Raw genomic sequence first — 24,685 nt, 5'->3', positions numbered from 1 at the left:
CAACTTGTGCAAAATTCCGAGGGAAACTTTTTTTTAAAAAGCTGGGAATTCAAAGATCTCCCTTTAGTTCATTCGCTCAGTGAATCAATGCTGAGGAGTTCATTGTTCCTGAAAATAAATGTGGAGAGCCTTAAAATGTGTTGCATTTTCACGATCTTATACCAATGTCCATTGCCACAAAGTATCTTCAGAACAAGATCCTTTTTAAATCATTGCTCTCAGGAAAGTAAAGCTGCATATCCATCAGCTTTCCAAATATTTCTGGCCATCCACAGCGTTTTGATAATAAGTCTCGCTGCTGCTGTCAGAACTCAGAGTACAAAAGCAGGTGTTTAAAACGAGTCGACCTCCGGTGGCATTGCTCGCGGTTGGAGAAAATGGCACGTCCTGTATCTGTTGGAACAGGCGGAGAGCTTCCAGCCCCTAGCTCTGGTGGAAGCAAGAATAAGAGGTCCCTCTTGTGATTGTGTTTATTATTAAAAGCAGTAACAGCACCATCTTCTGGAGGAAGTAAGTAGAGCAGACGTTACCGTTATGTTTGTGACTCACTGATCTCAATGGGCTGGTGTCACAAACCAGAAAAAAAACTCATGGATTTTAATATGCTGTAGATTATTGTTGAAGAGTTGATCCTGTTGACCCAGTTTTGATTTGTGCATTTACAAATTCTATTAAATAAGCTACAGCTATTGCTACCCAATAAACATTCTCACAAAGGACCTAGTAGCAGTTCACCTGATAGTTGGTATTAACAGCTTGCAGTTGGCACAGTGTCCAATAATTATAATTATTCTGTCCAATAATCATAGTCTAATAACTATTTGAAATGAAAAAAAGTATGCAATAAAATAGCATATTTTAGCATATCTATCTATACAGAAATGCTTCGGAAACTATTGTTCTGAATTGCTGCAGAATCTAGACATTTCCTGGAAACCCCAACCACAGAATTACAAGGACCTTGACTGTACAGTGACAATTGGGATGACATACGCTGGTTTTTCCTCTTGATTTTCAAAGTGACACCATGGCGCAGGGCGTGTCCCCCGAAAATTTTCCGTTGACATTCCCAGCAAACGAACTCTGGCCACACGCGCTACACCTTCACAGAGTTGAAGATGTTTGTTTGTAGTCTCTTAGAATGACCGAAGCGTAGGTTACACTTGGCGGTGTGCACAGCACCGATTCAGAGACTGGGGAGCTGGGTACGGAGCTGCCCGATGCCACGGAATCTCTGAAGGGAGACGGAGGTGTGAGTGCTGGAGAGTCCTCCAACGTGAGTCTGTTGGGGACCGGCAGCTCCTCCTGGTTCCCGGTGTTGTCGTACATGAAGTCTTGAATGAAGTTGAATCTTTCACTTTCCTCCTCAACGGGTGAGATGGGTTGAGGAATGAAGGTTGTCATCTGGAGCGGGACCACTTGCTGATTCAGCTGGTACAGTGGCTTCACCCCATTCCCAGGTACTGGCACAGTAAGCACTGCATTAAGGTCACTCATATTGGTTGTAAATGTATTGACCACTCCATGTAAGTGATCTATTATAGATCGTTGTGAAGAAACACCTTTTTGCATCTGATCAGAAATGAACAAATGGGGGTCTTCTATTTCTTTAAGCTGCGTGATAGACATTGCTCGTCTCTGCAACATCATCTCCGGACTGTTGGGAATGTCGAGTCTCAAGGGATCATTTTCATCCTCTTCTACAACATTGTAAAGGCCTTTCGTGCTGACGTCTGAGAAGTTGAGGTTCTTGATCTGATTCTGATATGGTTTAGTCAGGGGTTTGATTACAGCTGTCTGATTAGATGCAGCCTCTTTGCTCTTCACATGGACGGACAGTCTATGCCACATGTGCTGTCCCTTCGCTGGCCGTCCTGTCCCCGGTTCAGACCATGATACAGACTTCCCATTGGAACTAGGGAAAAATGTAAATTCCCAGTTAAAACATTTTGCACCAAAGCTGCAGCCGATTTTACAATTCCCCTGTCTGTCATTGCATTTTAAAGTAGGACTGTCACTGCTTTTGGAAGGAATATATACCTGAAAGAGCGGAGAAGTATAATGGTTTCACACGCAAAGCACGTGATGGTTTCACATTGCAAATTACATTGTGCAAATGACATAATTGCAATTTGGGTGCTATAATTAGACAACCTGTTTCCGCGAACGGTGGGCATCGCAGGAACTGGAGTGCAACATCGACCAGCACAATAAAATTATGAAAAAATTAGACAACCTGCCCAATGACTTCACAGGGACAATGATGCCCCTTATAAAGCGTTGATATGTACGCACAAAGATTGATGGGATTTGGCACTGGATAAATTTGTGTTGTGTGTTTAGGTCTATTTGGGTTGGACTAAGCTATTGAGAATTCATTTTCGTGGTCAGAACAAACAATTCATTCAATACAAGTCGGCAGTAAGCTCCAAGCTATTCCTTAATAAACTTGCAATAATCACATTAAATAACAGCTATCGTGTAGTGACTACATAGCGGCAGGGAAATTATTAGTGGAGAATAAAATAGTGTTTATGAATGGTTTAGACAGCTGTGATTTATACACACATTGGCCTTTGCAATACACTTTAACGTTCTTCTTGAATCCTTTTTGTTTAGAGTGGGGATTTGCTATGCTTCATTCAATTTTGTCTCCCCTTCAAGCAATTGCACTTCTACTACTGAGAAGGAGCAGCTAGATCATGGGAACACCATTCCCTACAACGTCCCCTCCATCAAACCAGCCAATTTGAAGTTATGCAGCAGCTATACAAAACCCTGGTCAGACCGCACCTGGAGTACTGTAAGCAGTTCTGGGCACTGCACCTTCAGAAGGACATATTGGCCTTGGAGGGAGTGCAGCGTAGGTTTACTAGAATGATACCCAGACTTCAAGGGTTAAGTTACGAGGAGAGATTACGCAAATTGGGGTTGTATTCTCTAGAGTTTAGAAGGTTAAGGGGTGATCTGATCGAAGTTTATAAGATATTAAGGGGAACGGATAGGGTGGATAGAGAGAAACTATTTCCGCTGGTTGGGGATCCTAGGAGTAGGGGACACAGTCTAAAAATTAGAGCCAGACCTTTAAGGAGTGAGATTAGAAAACATTTCTACACACAGAGGGTGGTAGAAGTTTGGAACTCTCTTCCACAAATGGCAGTTGACACTAGCTCAATTGCTAAATTTAAATCTGAGATAGATAGCTTTTTGGCAACCAAAGGTATTAAGGGATATGGGCCAAAGGCAGGTATATAGAGTTAGATCACAGATCAGCCATGATCTTATCAAATGGCGGAGCAGGCACGAGGGGATGAATGGCCTACTCCTGTTCCTATGTTCCTATTATTATCCATCCATCCAACCAGCCATGTGTCCACAAGATCATCTGTCCAGCAGACTATCTATCTAGCCAGCAGCCTATACATGCATACAGCTAGCCACCCATCTGTCTCACTAGCCACCCATCTGTCTCACTAGCCACCCATCTGTCTCACTAGCCATCCACCCCTCCAGCCATTCATCACACCTATCATCTGTCCAGTTATCCAGTTATCCATCTATGGACTGATCCGTCCATCCAGCCAACTATCTGGCCAGCAACCCACCAGCCTTCTTTCCTTCAATGCATCCATCAATACATTCTGCCATCCATCCAGCCAACCAGTCGTTCAGTCAGCTAACAGGCTAACCAACTAACCAGCCATCCATCCAAAACAGCCAGGTTATCAGGAATACACTCAACTAGCTAGCTATTCAGCCAGCCAGCCACCCTTCATCTCTTCATTCCTTCAATGAATCCACCCATCCAGCCAATAATCCGGGCAGCCAACCATCCAACCAAATGGACAACCAGATGGACCACCAGCCATACTTCTATTCAACAATCCAGACATCGATCAATCCATCCAGTCAGTGAGCCATGCATCTATCCAGCTAGCAATTCATCCAGCCAACCAGTTATCAAGCAAACCAGTCAGCCATCCAACAATCCATCCATCCATGCATTCACAACCAACCAACCAGACAGCCAGCCATTCAACATTCCTTTATCCAACCTTCCATCTAAGCAGTAATCTATCAAGCCAGCCATTCACCTTACATCCAGCTTATCTATCCATCTAACCATCCATCAAGCCAGCCAGCCTATCATCCAACCACAGTTGCATCCAACCAGTATCAAGCAGGCCAGCCATCCATCCATCTATCCAATGTACCAACTACGCATCCAGCCAGTGAGCGAATTAGCCTTACATCTGTCCAGCTGTCCATCCATCCAGGCAATGACCCACCCACCCACCTAAGCCAGCCAGTGAGCCATCCAAAAATTGCAGCCATCCACCCATCTTTCCATCCATCCATTGGTCTATCCATCCACCCATCCACTTAGCCAATTGGCCAACCATTTTTCCAGCCGCTAATCTATCCATCCAGCCTCTTTCCAATAATCTATGAATCTATTCATCAATGCACCCAGGCTCTTTCTTTCCATCCACCCACCTATCTATCTATCCATCTGCGCATCTATCTATCCATATTTTCATCCAGATATGCATATATCCATCCATTCATTTGACCAACTATCCAGCCAGCCAGTCATTGATCCAGCCACCCATCCTTCCTTCTCTTAATTTCTTCCATCCATCCAGTCCTCCAGCCACCAAGATGGACAACTAGCCATCCTTCTATACAGTTATCAATCCATCCAACCATTGATGAACCCATCCACCCTTTCATCCAGCATATCATCCATCTGATCAGGCAACCATCAATTTTTCCATCCTTCCATCCATCCAGGCAGGCAGCCAGCCATCCAAACTTCCAGCCTACCAGCCATCCAGCCAGCTATCCTTCCAACTATCAATCAATCCATTCTTCTATTGAGCCATCCATCCATCTATCCATCATACAGCCAGCCTCCAGTTACCCAACCATCAATTGATCCAGCCAGCCAGCCATTCATCCACTTTACACCCACATGTTCAGCCAGCCATTCATCTATCTGGTCAGCTATCCATCCACACATTCAGTGAGCTATCTAAACATCCATTTATCCATCCATCCAGCTATTCATCCATCCATCCAATTGCGCAGCTATCCATCCATCCAGTGATTTATCCATTCAGCCTATCAACCAACCATACAGCCATTCATCTATCCACCCAGGCATCCATCGATCCAGTCAGCCATCCAGCCCCCTGACCAGGCATCTGTTCAGCCACCCATCCATTTTTCTTTCCATCCATCCATGCATACTTCAGGCAGTTGGTCATCTATCCATCCACCAATTCCACCTATCAGCTGGCTATCAATCCAACCAGCCAGCCACCCAACCATCCATTTAGGCAACCATCTGGCCAGCCAGTCATACATCCATCCAGCCTTCTTTCCATCCATTCATCCATGCACCCATCCATTGAATCAACCATCCAGCTATCAAGTTACCTGTCCAGCCATCCACCAATCCAGTCAGTTATCTATCCACGCATTCAGTGAGCTATCCATAAACCCATTTGCTGGCATCCATAAACCCAGCTACCCATTCACCTGTCCAGCCATTCATCCAGATATCCATCCATCTATCTATTCATCCAGTTGCCCAGCCATCCATTCATCAAGTCATCCTTCAATCCAACAATCCATCCACCCGGCCAAAAAGCCAGATATCCATACATCAATCCAGCTATCAAACCATCTTCCAAACATCCATTCAGTCACCAGAAAGCTATCCACCCTTCCATTGATCCAGCTATCTACCCACTTAACCATCCTTTCTTCCTGCTATTCATCTGCCTGACCAATTATCCATCCATCAATGCAGCCAGATAGCCAATCATCCATCCAACCAGTTATCCACCACTCAGCTAGTTAGTTAACTATCTATCCATCTAAACTTCCATCCATCCAGTCATCCATCCAGCCAGCCATTTATCTATCCACCCAGTCAGTCATCCAGGCTTCCAGACAGCCAGTCAGCTAGCTATCAATCCACACAATCAGCTATCCATCCATCTATCTAATCATCCATCCTTCCATCCAGATAGCCATGCAACCATTTTATCAACCAGCAATTTCATTCATTCATGCAGCTATCCATCCACCCATGCAGCTATCCATCCATTCAGTAATCCATCTATCCACTAACCCACCCATCTATCCACAGATTCATTCATCCATCCTTCCTTTCTGCTAGCCATCTGTCCAGCCAGCTAGCCATTTATCCAGCCAGCCAGCTGTCCACCCATCCATGCAGCCATCCATCCAGCCAGCTAATCAAACAACTAGCCAGCCATGCAGCCACTCATTCATCCAGCCAGCCAACCTATCTTTCCAGCCAACCAGCCATTCATCCATCCAGCTCTCTCTGGAGAACTGATCTTGAATGTTGGACCATCATAGCAGCTCCAGATATACCTGATAATAACTTGGAGAATGCTCAGGTTGACTTCACACACTATCTTCATAATGACAGAACAATATTCTTTTTGATTTTTGTAGGACACAACTTGGCTAGATGGAATCCAAATGGTGATATTCTGGATCTATCAGTGCACCGAGGAATGGTTCACTGGTCAAATCACCTGCGGCGGCTTGTAATTGGCCTGAAACATCAAAGTTCAGGGCCGGGGTCACTTTAAAAGCTGCAGGCTCTTTCCAGCTGGGTACCATGAGGTGGCAGAACTCAGTGATCATCTCCGTGGGTAGTCTTTGGCCTTGCATGAAGTGTTCTGCAGTCATACCCAGGGAGTATGTGTGTATATTGCCCTGAGGTAGTAGGTGTAGTGCTATGGGTGTCTGATACTGCCAGGAGTCTCCAAAGTCTGTCCTCCCTCTCAGCCCTTTACCTACTACGTCCAGTATAAGCACTGACAATCCTATTCAATGTATAAACTGAGCAGCATTAGCTACTCTCTTGTTACATTAACTCCAGCCTTATGTAAAGACAGAGACCAGCTGGAGTGTTTAAGCAGAGATCAGTGGAATTGATGCTGCTGGAATCTGTAATGCTACAAATATTCCATACAGATTGTACAACAACAACTTGCATTTATACAGTGCCTTTATCATAGAAAAATGTCCCAAGATGCTTTGGAGTGGCATAAGTGAAAGGGACGATGCTGAGCCAAGGAAGGAGATATTAAAAGCTTGGTCAAAGAGTTAGGTCTTAAAAGGAGGAGAGAGAGATGGAGAGGCGGAGGAGGTTAGGAATTCCTGAGTGTGGGGCCTAGGTGGCTGAAGGCACACCCGCCAATGGTGTGGTGAATCGGGAGGGGATGCACAAGAAGCCAGAGTTGGAGGAACGGAGAGTTCTGGGGATGGTTGCAAGTCCAGAGGAGCCAATGGAGATAGGGAAGGGCGAGGTCATGGGGCAATTTAAACACAGGGTTAAGAATATTAAATTTGAGGTGTTGGGGGACCTGGAGCTAATGTAGATCAGTGAGGACAGGAGTGATGGATGAGTAGGACTTATCGGGGGATAGGAAAAGGGCAGTAGAGTTTTGGATGATCTGAGTTTTATGGCAGGCGCAGGATGAGAGGACGGCCAGGAGAGCATTGGAATAGTCGAGTCTGGAGGTGGCAAAAGTATGTTTGAGGGTTTCATCGGCAGATGGGCTGAGATAAGGGCAAAGGTTGGTGATAGTATGAAGGTGGAGGTAGGTGGTCATTGTGATGAAGAGGATATGGGTTTGGATGCTGCACTCAGGCTTGAACAGGTTGTGAACAGTCTGGTTCAGTCTGAGATAATGGACAGGGAGGGGATGAAATTGACGCCAAGAGTATGGAGTTTGTGGCAGGGGACAAAGATTATGGCTTTTGGACTTCCCAATGTTGAACTGGAGCAAATTGTGCCTCATTCAAGATTGTATGTCAGGCAAGTAATCTGATGATATAGAGGCACTGGAGGGGTCATAGAAATACACAGAAGTTACAACACAGGAGCAGGCCATTCGGCCCAAACAGTGCATGCTGGCATTTAACTTCTACACGAACAAATCGTTTTAATCACATTTACCCGCCCTGTTTCCATATCCCTTCAACCTCTTTTCCTTCATCCACCTATCCAATCTAATCTTGAATGTTGACATAGTTTCTGCCTCAACCACTAACCCTGGAAGCAAATTCCACAGCCACAACTGTCTGTGTGAAGAAGTCTCTCCTGCCCTCTGTTCTAAATCTCCTACATTTAATCTTGTATCTATGGCCATTAGTTCTTCACCCTTGAACTACTTTAAAGAGTCTGCTTCTATCTACCCTGTCCCATCCTTTCATAATTTTAAACATGTCTATCAGATCACCCCATCATCTGCATTGTTCCAATGAAAAAGCATCCCCAATTTTTCAAGTCTTTCTTCGTATTTGTATTTCCTCATACCAAGCAGCATCCTAGTGAATCTGTGTTGTACCTTCTCTAAAGCCTTAATATCCTTCCTATGGCATTGTGACCAATACTGAGGTCTTCTTAGGGTTTTATATAGGCTCATCATTATCTCTTGGCCTTTATATTCTATACCTCTTATGATAAAATCTACAATTCCATTAGCTTTTTTTTACAGCCTTATCTACCTGAGGTTCTGCCTTTAATGTTCTGTGAACCAGTACCCCCAAATCCCTCTGCTCTTCCATATCACCAAGCCTACTTCCATTCAGAGTATAATTACTGCTGTTATTTTTATACCAAAATAAAATGTCACCTCACTACTGGCACTGAATTCCATCTGCGACCTTTTAGCCCTTTGCAGCTTCCTTTGATCTTCTGAAGAATTAACTATACCTCCTATTTTGCTATTATCTGCAAATTTCAACCTCTAGCCCTGTATCCAAATCATTGATATACACAGCGCCAGAACTGAACCCTGAAGGACGCCACTACCCACTTCCAACCACTTTGAAAAACTGCCCTTAACTCCTATTCTCTGCTTTCTAACTAATTTTTAATCCAGTTTGCTATCCTGCCCCTAATTCCATATCTCTTAATCTTCTCTAGTAATCTCCTGTGTGGTACCTTGTCAAAGACTTTCCTAAAGACCCTGTACACTGCACCCACTACATTTCCCCCATGTATCATATCTGTTACCTCCTCAAATAATTCTATGCGGTTTGTCAAGCACAATAATCCCTTTTGAAATCTATGCTGTCTACTTCTAACTATTCTCTGTCTCCCTTTTTAAAAATGGGTGCTACATTGGCCACTCTCCAGTCCTCCAGCTCACATCCACACTCAGTAGAACCCTGAAATATAATTTCTACAGCCTCTACAATTTCCTCCTTCATCTGCCTCTGGATTGTACAGATGTCTCTCATGGGCCCTGGCACTTTATCTTCCTTTAGCTTCTAAAATTTTTCCTTTTATCCAACACAATATCACTTATCATGTTCTCAATCACTATTAGAATTCATGTCCACTCTGCTATCCTTTTTAGTAAAGGGAGAGGTGGAGCTGGATGTCATAGATGTACAAGTGGAAGCTGGCCCCATGTCTGTAGATGATGCTACTAAGGTGTAGTATTTTTTTTAACTCATTCTCAGGATGTGGGTGTCACTGGTAAGGCATTTATTGCCTATCCCTAGTTGCCCTGAGAAAGTAGTAATACAACTGAATGGCTTGCTAGGCCACTTCAGAGTCAACCAAATTGGTGTGGGATTTAGGCCTCACATATAGGCCAGACTGGGTAAAGACAGCAGGTTTCCTTCCACTAAAGGACATTAATGAACCAGGTGGATTTTATAACATGGTCACTTTTACAGATGCCAGCTTTTTAATTTCCATTATTAAACTGAATTCAAATCCTCAAACTACCATGGTGGGATTTGAACTCATGTTCACACTACAATTATTTATCTAGGCCTCTGGATTACATAACCATTATGCTACCATGCCCTGAGCTACTGAAGACCTACGTTAAACTAGTTGAACTTGTTACGGTTGGGACTGTAGTGTCATATTGCAAAGCATTGTACGTGTGCTGTTTTCTGATGCCCGTCAAAGTCACCACACACCTCGATTTTTGCACGTTTGGCTCCTTCCATGGACAACACCTGCTGTGTCACGAAGGGGAGGTGACAGATGCAGTTTGTAGTGGCGCCAACACTCAGTCCCACTCTCCACTGACGAGGAACAGCAGGATGAGAAAGCTGCACAGTACTACCTGTCTGCTCTATGAGGGGAGTGGAGGGGGGGTGGGGGTCATTGATTGGATTCACACTGGGCATAATGTAGTGCCACAAATGAAACGGAAAGGGTTTCACTTTGTCACTGTATGGTTAGTCTCCGATCTCCAGCCCTGAATCGGGCAAGTCAGCACCTGCTTCCTCATGCAGTGCTTCTGTTTTACACCAGGTGAAGGAAGAGTGGAAGGATGGCTCCTGGGAAACCAAGGCTACCATTTCCAACACTGGTAAAACTTTCCGTTTTAGATGCCCGTGGGCCAACCATGGAGAGAAGTGAAGAGCAGGTATCAGCTGTGGCTTAGTGGGTAATGCTCTTGCCTCTGAGTCAGAAGGTTGTGGGTTCACATCCCACTCCAAGGACTTGAGCATAAAATCTAGTTTGACACTATAATGTCATCTAAACTGAGGCCCTGCCTGCCCTCTCAGGTGATGCAAACGATCCCATGGCACTATTTTGAAGAGCACAGGTGTTCTTCCTGATGTCCTGGCCAATATTTATCCCTGAACCAAACACTTAAAAAAACAGATGATCTGGTCATTATCTTATTGCTGTTTGTGAGATCTGGCTGTACACAAATTGGCTGCTGCATTTCCTACATTACAACAGTGACTACATTTCAAAAAAGTACTTTATTGGCTGTAAAGCACTTCCTGGGGTTGTGAAAGGTTATAGAAATGCAAGTTTTTCTTTCAAGAACCCATTCTGTCGCCAAGGGGACACCACTGGGACCTTCAGGCTGAACTGCTGATAACATGACAGATCAGGGGGTGCATTGCAGTACAGCTCTCTCCATAGTGTCTTGAGAACCACCAGCACCTGCTTCATAACTTTGCTCTGTAAAGAGGCCTCAGTATGGAACAAGAAGAGCAGCATCCTGCAGCCATGGAAGAGCAAGAGGGTTGCAGTGAGAATGAAGAATGTGGCTGCCCAAACTTTCTACTTCACTTCTCAATGCCCACATCTTGCTGGGCTCTGGCTTTATTTTAACTAATGACTAACCAATCTCAGACAATGTTCAAACCCATTTATCCCACCCTTAGTATGGTGTGTGTTCTCAGCATGAATTCCTGTAGTGCTTCCCCCTTTGCCCGACCTACAGGAGGACTAAGTGTGCTGGCCAGCCTTGATGTTTCAACAACAGCCTGCTGGCATTCTAATGGCCCACGGTTTCCTCGGGAGTGTACACTGTGGGGGACCTACAGGTGAGTCCGCTGTGTCTGGTGCTGCTGTGGCTGCCTTGTCCTGTTTGCTATTGTCCTGTTGGCCTAGTCACTGCCACTTGCGTTAGGTGCTTGATGGGCCTGAAGCGATGCCACCTCGATAGCCAGCACCCCACATCCATACCTATTCCAGACATGTCACCAATCTGTCTGACATCAGAACCTGGTGCAGCTATGAGGCCTCTGAATCCCTACCTCAAGGTTGTCTGTATCTGATCCTCTAGCACGTTGAAGCTGGCCAAGAGAGCACTTTCAGATTTGATCCCAAGGCCTCTATGGCAGCAGTGGGGCATTTCCGAGAGATGCTCACATTGTGTCTATGAGCTGTGCCGTTGAGGGTTCTGCCGAACATATAGCGAACATTGCCGTATGCCCAATGGCAGACCACAGTGCAGACAACTGTTCATCTCCGACTACGCAGATTTGGCTTGTGGACTCGTTATCAGACCTTGTGGGGTATTTTACATTGACACAAGTGATTCAAGTACACGATCCCGTACAGACAGCGACCTCTGTATGTGAGCGGGCTCTGAATTCCTTTCTGCTGAAGCAACGGAAGGAGCCATGCTGGACCTCCGGCCAGCAGGAGCCTGGACCTCAGCAGCCACCACCGCTTGCTCCTTCTCATCCGTGCTCTATGACTCACCCTGCACTCCTTCCTTAACCTCTCTATTTACATCTTTCGGGCCGTGTGTAGCTGTGCTCGGAAGAGGTGGGGATAGTGCTGCAGGTGCTTGTTCGGTGACACTGCACGGTAGGAGACTGTTCTTCCATTCCTGAGAAAGCAGACAAGAACAATGTGTCAAAACGTTGCCTCAAATAAGCTCTCCCCCCGCCCCTGCCCTTTGAAGCACTCAGGTCTCAGCCTTGGCTCAGTGGCGGCATTCTCACCTCTGAGTTAGATGGCTGTGCGTTCAAGTCCCACTCTAGACACTCAAGCCCATAATTCAGGCTGACACTCCAGCGCAGTACTGAGGGAGTGCTGCGGAGGTGCCATCTTTCGGATAAGATGTCAAACTGAGGCCCTGTCTGCCCTCTCAGGTGGACGTAAAAGATCTCATGACACTATTCAAGAGAAGAGCAGTGGAATTCTCCCTGGAGTCCTCACCAACATTTATCCCTCAAGCAACACCTAAAACTAATGATCTGGTCATTTATTCCATTGCTGATTGTGGGAGCTTGCTGTGTGCAAATTGACTGCCGTGGTTCCTAGTCCCACTCCCCTGCTATTTCCCCATGGTCCTGTAAATTTTTTCCCTTCAAGTATTTATCCAATTTCTGTTTGAAAGTTACTATTGAATCTGCTTCCACCACCCTTTCAGGCAGTGCATTCCAGACCATCATAACAACTCGCTGCGTAAAAAAATGTTTCCTCACGTTGCCTCTGGCTCTTTTGCTGATCACCTTAAATCTGTGTCCTCTAGTTACTGACACTCTGCCACTGGAAACAGTTTCTCCTTATTTACTCTATCAAAACTGTTCATGATTTTGAACACCTCTATTAAATCTCCCCTTAACATTCTCTGTTCTAAGGAAAACAACTCCAGCATCTCCAATCTCTCCACATAACTGAAGTTCCTCATTCCTGCTACCATTCTAGTGAATCTCTTCTGCACCCTCTCTAAGGCTTTGACATCCTCCCTAGAGTGTGGTGCCTAGAATTGAACTCCAGCTGAGGCCTAACTTCCTTGCTTCTACTCTATGCCTCTATTAATAAAGCCCAGGATCCCATATGCTTTATTAACAGCCTTCTCAACTTGTTCTTACACCTTCAAAGATTTGTATATGTGCACCCCCAGGTCTCTCTGTTCCTGCACCCACTTTAAAATTGTACCATTTAGTTTATATTGCCTCTCCTCATTCTTTCTACCAAAATGTATCACTTCACACTTGTCTGTGTTAAATTTCATCTGCCATGTGTCTGCCCATTTCACCAGTCTGTCTATGTCCTCTTGAAATCTGCTACTAGCCTCCACAGTGTTTACTACATTTCCGAGTTTCGCGTCATCTGCAAACTTTGAAATTATACCCTCTATACCCAAGTCCAGGTTATTAATATATATCAAAAAGAGCAGTGGTCCTAACACTGACCCCTGGGGAACACCACCTATACTTCCCTCCAGCCTGAAAAACAACCGTTCACCACTACTCACTGTTTTCTGTCCCTTAGCCAATTTTGTATCCACGCTGCCACTGTCCCGTTAATCCCATGGGCTTTAATTTTGCTAACAAGTCTATTATGTGGTACTTTATCAAATGCCTTTTGAAAGTCCATATATACAACATCAACCGCACTACCCTCATCAACCCTCTCTGTTACTCCATGAAAGAACTCAATCAAGTTAGTAGCCCACACTTTTCCAAGTGCCAATTAACTTTGTCCCGGATTATTGTCTCTAAAAGTTTGTCCACCACCAACGTTAGGCTGACTGGCCTGTAATTGATGGGTTTATCCCTCTCCCCTTTTTTGAACAGGGGTTCAATTGAAAATCTTAAATCAATAGATATTTGTTGGGTAAGGGTATTAAGCGATATGGAGCCAAGGTGTATAAATGGAGTTAAGATACAGATCAATCATGATCTCATTGAATGGTGGAATGACCTACTCCTGTTCCTTTTAAATCCTCAAACTATCATGGCTGGTGTTGTGAACTCTCAGTCTCTGGATTGACTAATCCAGTAACAGAACCACTACACTACCATTCCCCCTAATATTTGTCTATGTCCTAGGGATATAGGAGGCATCATTGGCTCTTTGTACAACTTGCTCCCTTGCCTTCTGGAGGAGCTGCCCATCTGTCCCATAGACTGTCTGTCTCTCTACTCTCCCTGATTCCTTTCAGCACAGTTTCCATAACTTCATCTGTAAACCTGTCTTTCCTGTCTGGGTGGCCGTATTGTACAGTGGAATTGTTGCAGGAGCAGCTGGACTAGGCTCCTCTTGCGCTATTTTAGGAGTTTAAATGTTTCATTATTGCTTTGAACAAGGGCAACTCTCTATTGATTACTGCAGCTCCCCACTGGCTAACCGACTGTGCAGGCATGACAGCACTGATCGAACACAGTAAAATCAGGTGTTAAACAGCTTTCTTTACACTACTAAAAACCCTTGATTAGCTGTACTTTCTAGACTGAGGGTGCATTTTGCTGCTGCCAGGCTCAATCCCACCAGTCCAGGATATGCGAGCGGGCCCTTTGGCAGCCTGAGGCACTCTCATAAAGGCATGAAAAATTAATTCACAAAATTAGAAACTAGTAAAATGCCTGTTAACAAAAGCCACACCATGATGTCCTAATAGATTCAGATGGGATCACACTGTGCACTTTCCCTGCTCCATCTGCAGTGAGTGTAGAAGGAAATTCTGTACCGAAGTAGGGAGGGACAGGGGGTGGAGGTGGCAAAATCAGTCACCGCCAATAGCGCAAAAACACGCTCATGGCAAATAGGTATCCCGTTTTACACTGCGCACCATTTCCTTTCCCAATGGATAAGAAAATTGGGCGCAGCGTGAAACAGGCTGCCGATTTGCTTTCAGCCCATTTTGCGCTACAGGTGTAGACAGATTTCACTCCTCCCTCCCAACTATATGACGAGGCTCCAAAAGGGACAGACCCGTTCTTGCAGAGATTTTTAATTTTAATCGTCCTAGTAGACTTTTACCACTGTTTTTTTAACATTTATTTTAGGATCTTTTTGTGTATGAGGAGACACTTATGTTGAAACAAAAAGAGCCGAATATGTGCAACGGAAAGCTGACCGATGCAGGGCAAGAACTTTCATCTCCTCCCACTGAAAAGCAACAGGAGCACGGCAGAACTGCACTGTGTCATCCTATCGCTGCCTTTCCCAAAGTACAGCCGTCATTAATGGCAGCAGTGTAATCATCAGAGGAGGCCATTCAGCCCCTTGAGTCTGTTCTGCCATTCAATTAGATCTTAACTCCATCTACCTGCCTTGCTTCCATATCTCTTGATACCCTTACTTAACAAAAATCTATCGATCTCATTCTTGAACATTTCAATTGACCCCCAGCCTCAACAGCTTTTTGGGGGAGAGAGCTCCAGATTCCTACTACCCTTTGAGTGAAAAAATGCTTCCTGATTTCACTCCTGAATGGCCTGGCTCTAATTTTATGATTGTGCCCCCTTGTTCTGGATTCCCCACCTGAGGAAATAGATTCTCTCTATCTACTCTATCTAATCTTTTTGTCATTTTATACATCTCGATCAGATCACCCCTTGTCCTTCTAAACTCAACGGAAGACAAGACAAGTTTATGCAACCTGCCCTCATAATTTAACCATTTAAGCCAGGCACCAGGTTCCTGCTCTTCCTCTGGCACCATCACTTTCTCCTCCTCATAGTGTGCTGTGACTCACTCATTGCTAGGGTTGCCAACCCTCCAGGTATCTCCTGGAGTCTCCAGGAATTAAAGATTAATCTCCTGGACACTGATGTAAGCAACCCAGGAGAAAAATCATACGGGCATTAATTTGGTGTGTCTTGTTCATCTTCTTTGAACACTTTTGTTTATTAGTTATAAAACATATTAGAGATGGAGAAAAAGGCTGTTCGACTGGGTGGGGCAGTTGAAGGCAGGAAGTCAAGTGATGAAACCTCCAGGAATTCATCTAACCAGAGTTGGCAACCAACCCTATGAAGGATTTTGATAGAGTAAATAAGGACAAACTGTTTTCGCTGGAAGGAGGGTCGATAACCAGGGGACACAGATTAAGATAATTGGCAAAAGAACCAGAGGATAGATGAGGAGAATTTTTTTCACGCAGCGAGTTGTTATGATCTGGAATGCACTGCCTGAAAGGGTGGTGGAAGCAGATTAAATAATAACTTTCAAAGGTCAATTGGATATATACTTGAAAAGGAGAAATTTGCAGGGCAATGGGGAAAGAGCGGGGGGGGTGGGGGGGCAGTGGGACTAATTGGATAGGTCTTTCAAAGAGCCAGCACAGAAACAATGGGCCGAATGGCCTCCTCTTGTGCTGTAAGATTCTACTTAGTGCTGCCTCCAGCAACTCACTAACAGTATGCCCCAGGACGTGGGTAGCTGTGCCGGTGCATGCAGATATTTCTGAGAGAGACACGGGTGCTGTGAGGTGTTGTCTTCTTCTGGGTCACTGGCAGTGCTGGAAGACTGCTCTTCCAGTCCGACAATGTTAGATAAGGATTAAATGTTTGAATGCTGGCTGTAAGACACACCTTCAAACAGAGCCTGCATTGCATGATACTATGTGTGATGTTTGTGTGTTGGTTGAGTGAGAAGGGGGACAAGATATGAGGGGAGGATGGTACTATCCCTGAGTTTGGGGGAGGTCCACAGCATCACCTTTCCCTATTCCATCCATGCTCTTATATGCATGGATGCTCAAGAGTGTTTGCCTCAAAGGGAATCAAGAGCTTTTGATTTCTGACCTCCAATTCCAATTTCTGCTCCAATTCCGGTTCTTCCTTGCATTATGTGCAATTTTGTCATGCCAGCAGGGAGGAAGTTATATCTTGAAGGAGAACATACATGGTGGTGACAGACCATATGCCCAACCTTCAGTCCATACTGTGTGCCAGTAACTGGCCATGCATCATGCATTTAGATTGTTACAATCCTTTCAAAATGTCATTTTGCCCAAGGCTTTAAATTGTAAGTTGCAGCTTGTATGTGAGCCCTGCTGGAGTGTGGGTGTTACACTCTAAGGGGGTTAAATTGGATAACCCCCGAAACAGGGCGCGAGGGTCTCGGTGCGCGATTAACCCGCACCCGGTTGTTGAGATGGAGGCAGCATGTAAGATTCGTGCTGTCTGATAATCTGCATGATTGCTGCGTGCAGCCTGCGCTACCTGCGCTGTTGAATGGCTGCACTTACCAGCAGGGGGCCCGATATGGGGCATGGCCAGCACTACTTAAAGGCAGCTTGCACCTCTTAAAGGGGAAGTGCACTGTCAATGCAATTGGTGGTGGAAGAAAAATCTAATGGCTGCAAGAGAGCGCACACCAAGGTTCTCCGATGACACACTAGAAGCCTTGGTGCATGAAGTCTGTACCATCCATAGGATGCACTGCAGCAACTCGCCAAGGCTTCTTCCACAGCACCTCTCAAACCTGCAACCTCTACCACCTAGAAGTACAAGGGCAGCAGGCACATGGGAACAACACCACCTGCACGTTCCCCTCCAAGTCACACACCATCCCAGCTTGGAAATATATCGCTGTTCCTTCATCGTCGCTAGGTCAAAATCCTGGAACTCCCTATCTAACAGCACTGTAGGAGAACCTTCACCACACGGACTGCAGCGGTTCAAGAAGGCGGCTCACCACCACCTTCTCAAGGGCAATTAGGGATGGGCAATAAATGCTGGCCTTGCCAGTGACGCCCACATCCCATGAACGAATAAAAAAGAGTGGACACACGGAGGGCTATCCTATACCGGTAGGGTGGCAGGAGGCCCTCCAGACACCAGCCGTAGAGGCAGTGGGAGGAAGTGGCGCTGGAAGTGAATGCCAGGAGCATTGCACCACGCACGTGATGCAGTGCCGGAAATAATTCAATGATTTGACACAAATCGTCAAAGTGAGTGAATTCAAGTGACTAGTGGCACATCCTACCAACTGCCTCACTGCTCCATACACAACACCCCCCATCACCACCCACCAACAAACGCTGCCCATCCATATGCAACGCTGCACTTTGGATGCTGCATCTCACCCTCACATAGTACCACTTTTGTAAGCTACACACCCACAACTCACAGGTCACACACACACTGGCAGCTATTCAACCATGACAGCCACACCACTCAAACATCTTGCAGGACACTCACTGACACACTTCCCTCTGTCTTGCAGGAGAAGGTGGCGCATAACAGTAGGCAGCAAGAAAGAACTGGAGGAGGACAGGCCGCCGACACGTCCTCACCCCCATGGAGGAGACAGTGCTGGGGATCATTGGGCGGGCTGTCGCTGTGGCCGTGGCCACTGGCGGTGCTGGAGCTCTCGACTATGAGGGTCTCTGTATACCTAACCCTCCTTCCCCTTTCCTACATCTCCCTCATCCCAAAATCTTTTCTGACTCACGTGCTGCAGATGGTGTCAGTACGCACATCTTACTTGCTCCTTTCCCCGCTTCACAACTCAACCCATCTCCCTTTGTCATTGCAGATACCCAAGAACTGGAGCCGGCACTGTCCGAGGTGGAGGAGGAGGAAGACACACCATCACTTGATCTGACATTCGTATCCACCAGCTCAGATCTGACACTGCCTGTAGTGTAGAGGCTAGTTTAGAGGAGGGATCTGCACATGGTGAGACATCGGGCACAAGTGCGCAAGAGACGGGGCAGGGGGAAAGGATACCGCAGGTGCCAGCTCGCTGGAGGGCGAGGTCGCACACTAGTTCTGCTTCAGAAGAGTCAGGTGATGACTTCGATGGGCGAGGCTACGGAAGAAGGCTGATGGGCGTACACCAACAAATGCTTGGTGCACTGGAGAGCCTGCCAGAAAGCCTGCATGCAATGTCACGGGGCATGGAGGAGTCCGCCTCGAACTTAGCACAGGGCTTTTCGCGGAGCTTGGAGCCTATCCTCACCCACATGGAACAGGTGGTCACCTCCATCAGCACACCTGTGGAACCCACCATGATGTAGCGTCTGATGACCAATGTCACAGCTTCCATTGCCATCCAAGGTCTGACTGCTGCTTTGGAAGCTCAGACTGCTGCATTGGAAGCTCAGACTGCTGCTATCATGGCTCTAGGGACCACTGTGTAACGGGGCTTCCAGGGCATCACAGCAGTCCAGCAATCCGTTCTCCAGCAGATCACCAGGATTGCTGAGGTGCTGCCCCGGGAGAGTGACAGTGGCGCCATGGAAGACGAACTTGCTGCCCTCTCTCAGGATAACAGCATTCCTGCTTCCAACCCTGCCATTCTGCCAGTGCCCTTGCTGTTGCCTGGCAGCCAGCCAGGCCAGACTGCTGCAGCCCAGACCGAGATGGTGCAGTCTGAAGACGGGCCCTCCCGGCCCAGAGCTGCTCGAGGTCGTCCTCCAAGACCATCTGCACTCTCCTCAATTGAAGGTCAGCAGCCTTCCACCAACTATGTTCCAGCCACTGGGGATGCATCTCGTAGGAGCACGAGGGAAAGGAAAGGCACAAGATCGAGAGGCACTAAAGGAATGCACAAGGGTGAAAAGTGTAATGTTGTATACGTGATTTCATGTGTTAGTTTATAAAATTCTGTGTGAAGTCGCAGTTGGTGGTGGTTTTTATTTATGCGATGAGCTGTGGGAGGAGGCGATGTGTAACTATAAGGAGGACGATTGGATAGTCATGGCAGAGCCTTTACAGTCAGGGCCTGTGCGCTTGATGCCTCCTTGCCTCTTCCTCCACTTCCTCCTCCATCTTCTCCTCCGTCTCTTCCTCCTCCTGCTCAGGGTCAGGATCTCACTGGACAGGCGGTGGCAAAGGTTGTCCTCTCATAAGGGCGAGGTTGTGCAGCATGCAGCATACAATGACAAATCGTGACATCCGCTCAGTGGAGTACTGCAGGGCTCCTCCAGGACGGTCCAGGTAGCGGAAGCATTGCTTTAGGATGCCTACTGCGAGATGTTGCACGTATCACCAGCAGAGACCTGAAAGGATCCAGAGCCGTAAAAGTTCAGCGCCACGGTTACCTTGACAGCCACAGGCAATGCTGTCCTTGCCCCACTCTGAGGCTGCAGTTGCGGCTGCAGCAGTTGACATTTCTCCGTCACAACCTCTTTCGTGAACCGCAGCTGTCGGATGCACTGATCTTCGCTCAGGTCGAGGTAAGAGAATTAGTCCCTGAAGGCCCTCATTGGATATGGCCTCCTGCACTAAGCTTTGTGCCTCGTCCTCCTCCTCCTCCTCCCTCTCCTCGCAGCTTGACCTGTTCTTCGTGGCCTCTCTGAATGCTCCCAGTCATGAGCCCTAGCAGGCAACCATGGTCGGCAGAAACCTTGTTCAGCACACTGTTTTAAATGCCACCAACAGTAATGCAGGACCTGCCAGACCACTCTCTATATAATATTGTAACTTTCTCCAAGTGTAGGAAGCTTCAACGAACACATACAATTGTACCAGCAGCCAGAAGCAATAATCCAGCAACTAACCTGCAACACCTGCATGATCCCTTTAAATAGCGCCGGTGAGGGGTCCTCCAGGCCGTCTACGACCTGTTGAGCTGTGCTTGGTTAAGACTGTGCGTTGGCTGGTGTGTTGAGTTACAAAATCGCACCTGTCCCTTTAAATCAGTGTTGCACACTGATATACCGCATATTCTCCCTATTTTACATGGTGCCGGCATTCGTTATCTGTGCCTTTACCAAGATGGCGTCTGGCACACATCATGCTAGAAGTGTGCGCGTGCATTCCGGACGCCATTTTGCGTCTTTAGGAGGCTGGGCAACGCCTACACAACGGGCGCTACGCAGCCCAATTTATAGCCCTAAGGGTCTTGCCTTAGATTTGCTCTTGGGTCCAAAGGCGCTAGTAGCCTGAGCATCTTTCAGGGAATGCCCATACTATGCCTATCTAGCTATAGCATAGTATAACCCAGGGTGTAACAATAGTGCCACCTTGTAATGTGAACAACAGGGTTTCAACTCATGGGGCACTGGCACCAGTACTGGGGAAAGAGGAAGCTGATCCATTGGGACAGGCTCCACTTAAACCGGGCTGGGACCAGTGTCATGGCAAATCGAATAACTAGGATGGTAGATAGGGCTTTAAACTAATAAAAGCAGAGGGGGTGGAGGGGGGAGGGTTCCGGTAAGAGTAAATTTATAAGTCTAAAGAGAAAAGTCACGGCTGTAGAGCATTGTAGCGATTTGGGTAAAAACAAGCAAAGTGTGTCAGGAAGGGACAGAGAGTTTAACGAAGGTCATAGGGCATTAGTGACTAAGGTCACATCAGGCAAAAATAGTAAAAAGTTAAAATTAAAGGTGCTTTATCTGAATGCACAAAGCATTCGTAACAATATAGATGAATTAATGGCACAAATAGAGATAAATGGGTTTGATCTAGTAGCCATTACTGAAAACTAGTTGCAGGGTGACCAAGGTTGGGAACTAAATATTCCAGGGTACTTGAATTTTAGAAAAGATAGGCAAAATAGAAAATTGGGGGTGGGGTGGGGGGGTGGGGTGGTGGGGTGGGGGTAGCCCTGATAATAAAGGATGAGATGAAGGCAGTAGCGAGAAAGGATCTTAGCTCAGAAAATCAGGATGGAGAATCAGTACGGGTGGAGCTAAGAAATAACAAGGGGCAGAAAACACTGGTGGGAGTAGGTTATAGGCCTCCTAACAGTAGTTATAGTGTTGGACAGAGTATATATCAGGAAATTACAGGAGCATGTAACAAGGGTAATGCAATAATTGTGGGGGACTTTAATCTTCATATAGACTGCGCAAACCAAAGTAGCAAAAGTAGTTTGGAGGACAAGTTCATAGAATACATTCGTGACAGTTTTCTAGAACAATATATCAAGGAACCAAGTAGGGAACAGGCTATTTTAAGTCTAATATTGTGTAATGAGGCAGGGTTAATTAGTAATCTTAAAGTTAAGGATTCTCTGGGAAGGAATGATCATAATATGATAGAATTTCATATTGAGTTTGAGAGCCATGTAGTTAAGTCTGAAACTATACTCTTAAATTTAAACAAAGCCAATTATGTAGGTATGAGGGGCAAATTGGCTACAGTAGATTGGAAAATTAGATTAAAAGATATGACAGTAGATAAGCAATGGTGAACATTTAAAGAAATAATTCATAATTCTCAACAAATATGCTGGCCATTTTTAGCCAGTACGTAGCAAGCCCAACATGGGGGAGGCAGTTCTGGATTTAGTATTTGGGAGTGAAGCTGGGCAGGTGGAAGGAGTATCAGTGGGAGAGCATTTTGTTGGTAGTGATCATAATTCAGTTAGATTTAGCATAGTTATGGAAAAGGACAATGATAGTTGAGGAGTAAAAGTTCTGAATTGGGGAAAGGACAATTTTACTAAGTTGAGAAGTGATTTAGCAAAAGTGGACTGGAAACAGTCACTTGAAGGTAAATCATTGTCAGAGCAGTGGGAGACCTTCAAGGGGGAGATGCAAGGGGTTCAGAGTAAACATGTTCCCATAAAGAAAAAGGGTGGGACTGCCAATCTAGAGCCCTCTGGATGACAAGGAGCATACAGGGTAAGATAAGGCATAAAAGGGAAGCTTATGTCAGACACCGAGAGCTCAATACTGCAGAAAGCCTAGAGGAGTGTAGAAAGTGCAGGGATGAAATTAAAAAGGAAATTAGGAAAGCAAAGAGAGGGCATAAAAATATATTGGCAAATAAAATCAAGGAAAACCCAAAAATGTTTTATAAATACATAAAGAGCAAGAGGATAACTAGGGAAAGAGTAGGGCCTATTAGAGACCAAAAAGGTAATCTATGTGTGGAGGTGGAAGATGTGGGTATGGTTCTTGATGAATACTTTGCATCTGTCTTGACAAAGGTGGGAGACGATGCAGTGATTGTAGTTAAGGAGGAGGAGTGTGAAATATTAGATGGGATAAACATAGTGAGAGAGGAAGTATTAAGGGGTTTGGCACGTTTGAAAGTAGATAAATCGCCAGGCCCAGATGAAATGTATCCCAGGTTGTCAAAAGAAGCAAAGGAGGAAATAACGGAGGCACTGACCATCATTTTCCAATCCTCCCTGGCTACAGGCATGGTGCCGGAGGATTGGAGGACTGCTGACATTGTACCGTTAAAAAAGGAGAAAAGGATAGACCTAGTAATTACAGGCCAATCAGTCTAACCTCGGTGGTGGGCAAATTATTGGAATCAATTCTGTGGGATAGTATAAACCATCATTTAGAAAGGCATAGATTAATCAAAGACAGTCAACATGGATTTGTTAAGGGAAGGTCATGTCTGACTAACTTGATTGAATTTTTTGAGGAGGTAACAAGGAGGGTAGATGAGGGTAGTGTGTTTGATGTAGTCTACATAGATTTTATCAAGGCTTGTGACAAGGTTCCACATGGCAGACTGGTCAAAAAAGTAAAAGCCCATGGGATCCAAGGGAAAGTGGCAAATTGGATCCAAAATTGGCTCGACAGGTGTTTTTGTGACTGGAAGGCTGTTTCCAGTGGGGTTCCACAGGGCTCAGTATTGGGTCCCTTGCTTTTGGTGGTATATATTAATGACAAAAATTGGCCGTGTGGTTGATAGTGAGGAGGAAAGCTATAGACTGCAGGAAGATATCAATGAACTGGTCAGGTGGGCAGAAAAGTAGCAAATGGAATTCAATCCAGAGAAGTGTGAGATAATGCATTTGGGGAAGTCAAAAAAGGCAAGGGAATACACAAAAATTGGGAGAATACTGCGAGGTGTAGAGAACAAAGGGACCTTGGAGTGCATGTCCACAGATCCCTGAAGGTAGCTGGACAAATAGATAAGATGGTTAAGAAAGCGGACGGGATACTTTCCTTCATTAGTCGAGGCATAGAATATAAGAGCAGGGAGGTCATGCTAGAACTGCATAGAACACTAGTTAGGCCACAGCTTGAGTACTGCGTACAGTTCTGGTCACCATATTATAAGAAAGATGTGACTGCACTGGAGACGGTACAGAGGAGACTTATGAGGATTTTGCCAGGTCTGGAAAATTTTAGCTATGAGAAAAGGTTGGATAGGCTGGGGTTGTTTTCTTTGGAACAAAGGAGGCTGAGGGGAGATTTAATTGAGATATATAAAATTATGACCACATGGCCAATTTTTGTATGATCTGCAAACTTCTTGATCAAGCCCCCCACATTCAAGTCCAAATCATTAATATAGACCACAAAAAGCAAGGGACCCAGTACTGAGCCTTGTGGGACCCCACTGGAAACAGCCTTCCATTTGCAAAAACACCCGTCAACCATTGCCCTTTGCTTCCTGCCACTGAGCCAATTTTGAATCCAACTAGCCGCTTTCCCTTGGATCCCATGGGCTTTTACTTTTTTGACCAGTCTGCCATGTGGGACCTTGTCAAAAGCCTTGATAAAATCCATGTACAATACATCAAACGCATTACCCTCATCGGCCCTCCTTATTACCTGCTCAAAAAATTCAATCAAGTTAGTCAGACACGACCTTCCCTTAACAAATCCATGCTGACTGTCCTTGATTGACCCATGTCTTTCTAAATGACGATTTATGCTGTCCCTTTGAATCGATTCCAATAATTTGCCCACCACCGAGATTAGACTGATTGGTCTATAATTACTCGGTCTATCTCTTTCTC

General features: G+C 45.7%; 1 protein-coding gene across 1 annotated transcript in view; it reads right to left on the bottom strand.

Annotated features, from left to right (window-relative positions):
* Window positions 1–1,104: 1,104 nt before the first annotated feature.
* The window catches only part of LOC137324234 (metabotropic glutamate receptor 1-like), a 236,232-nt gene continuing 212,651 nt past the window's right edge, over window positions 1,105–24,685 (bottom strand). Inside the window, exon 8 of the mRNA XM_067988380.1 lies at window positions 1,105–1,915. Within this exon, the coding sequence (XP_067844481.1) occupies window positions 1,105–1,915 (811 nt within the window). The remainder of the gene's footprint in view (window positions 1,916–24,685) is intronic.

This window comes from Heptranchias perlo, chromosome 8 (genome assembly GCF_035084215.1).
Source record: "Heptranchias perlo isolate sHepPer1 chromosome 8, sHepPer1.hap1, whole genome shotgun sequence".
Taxonomy (NCBI): domain Eukaryota; kingdom Metazoa; phylum Chordata; class Chondrichthyes; order Hexanchiformes; family Hexanchidae; genus Heptranchias; species Heptranchias perlo.
The sequence above is the reverse complement of the archived record's forward strand: the minus strand, read 5'-3'. Positions and strand labels throughout refer to the sequence as shown.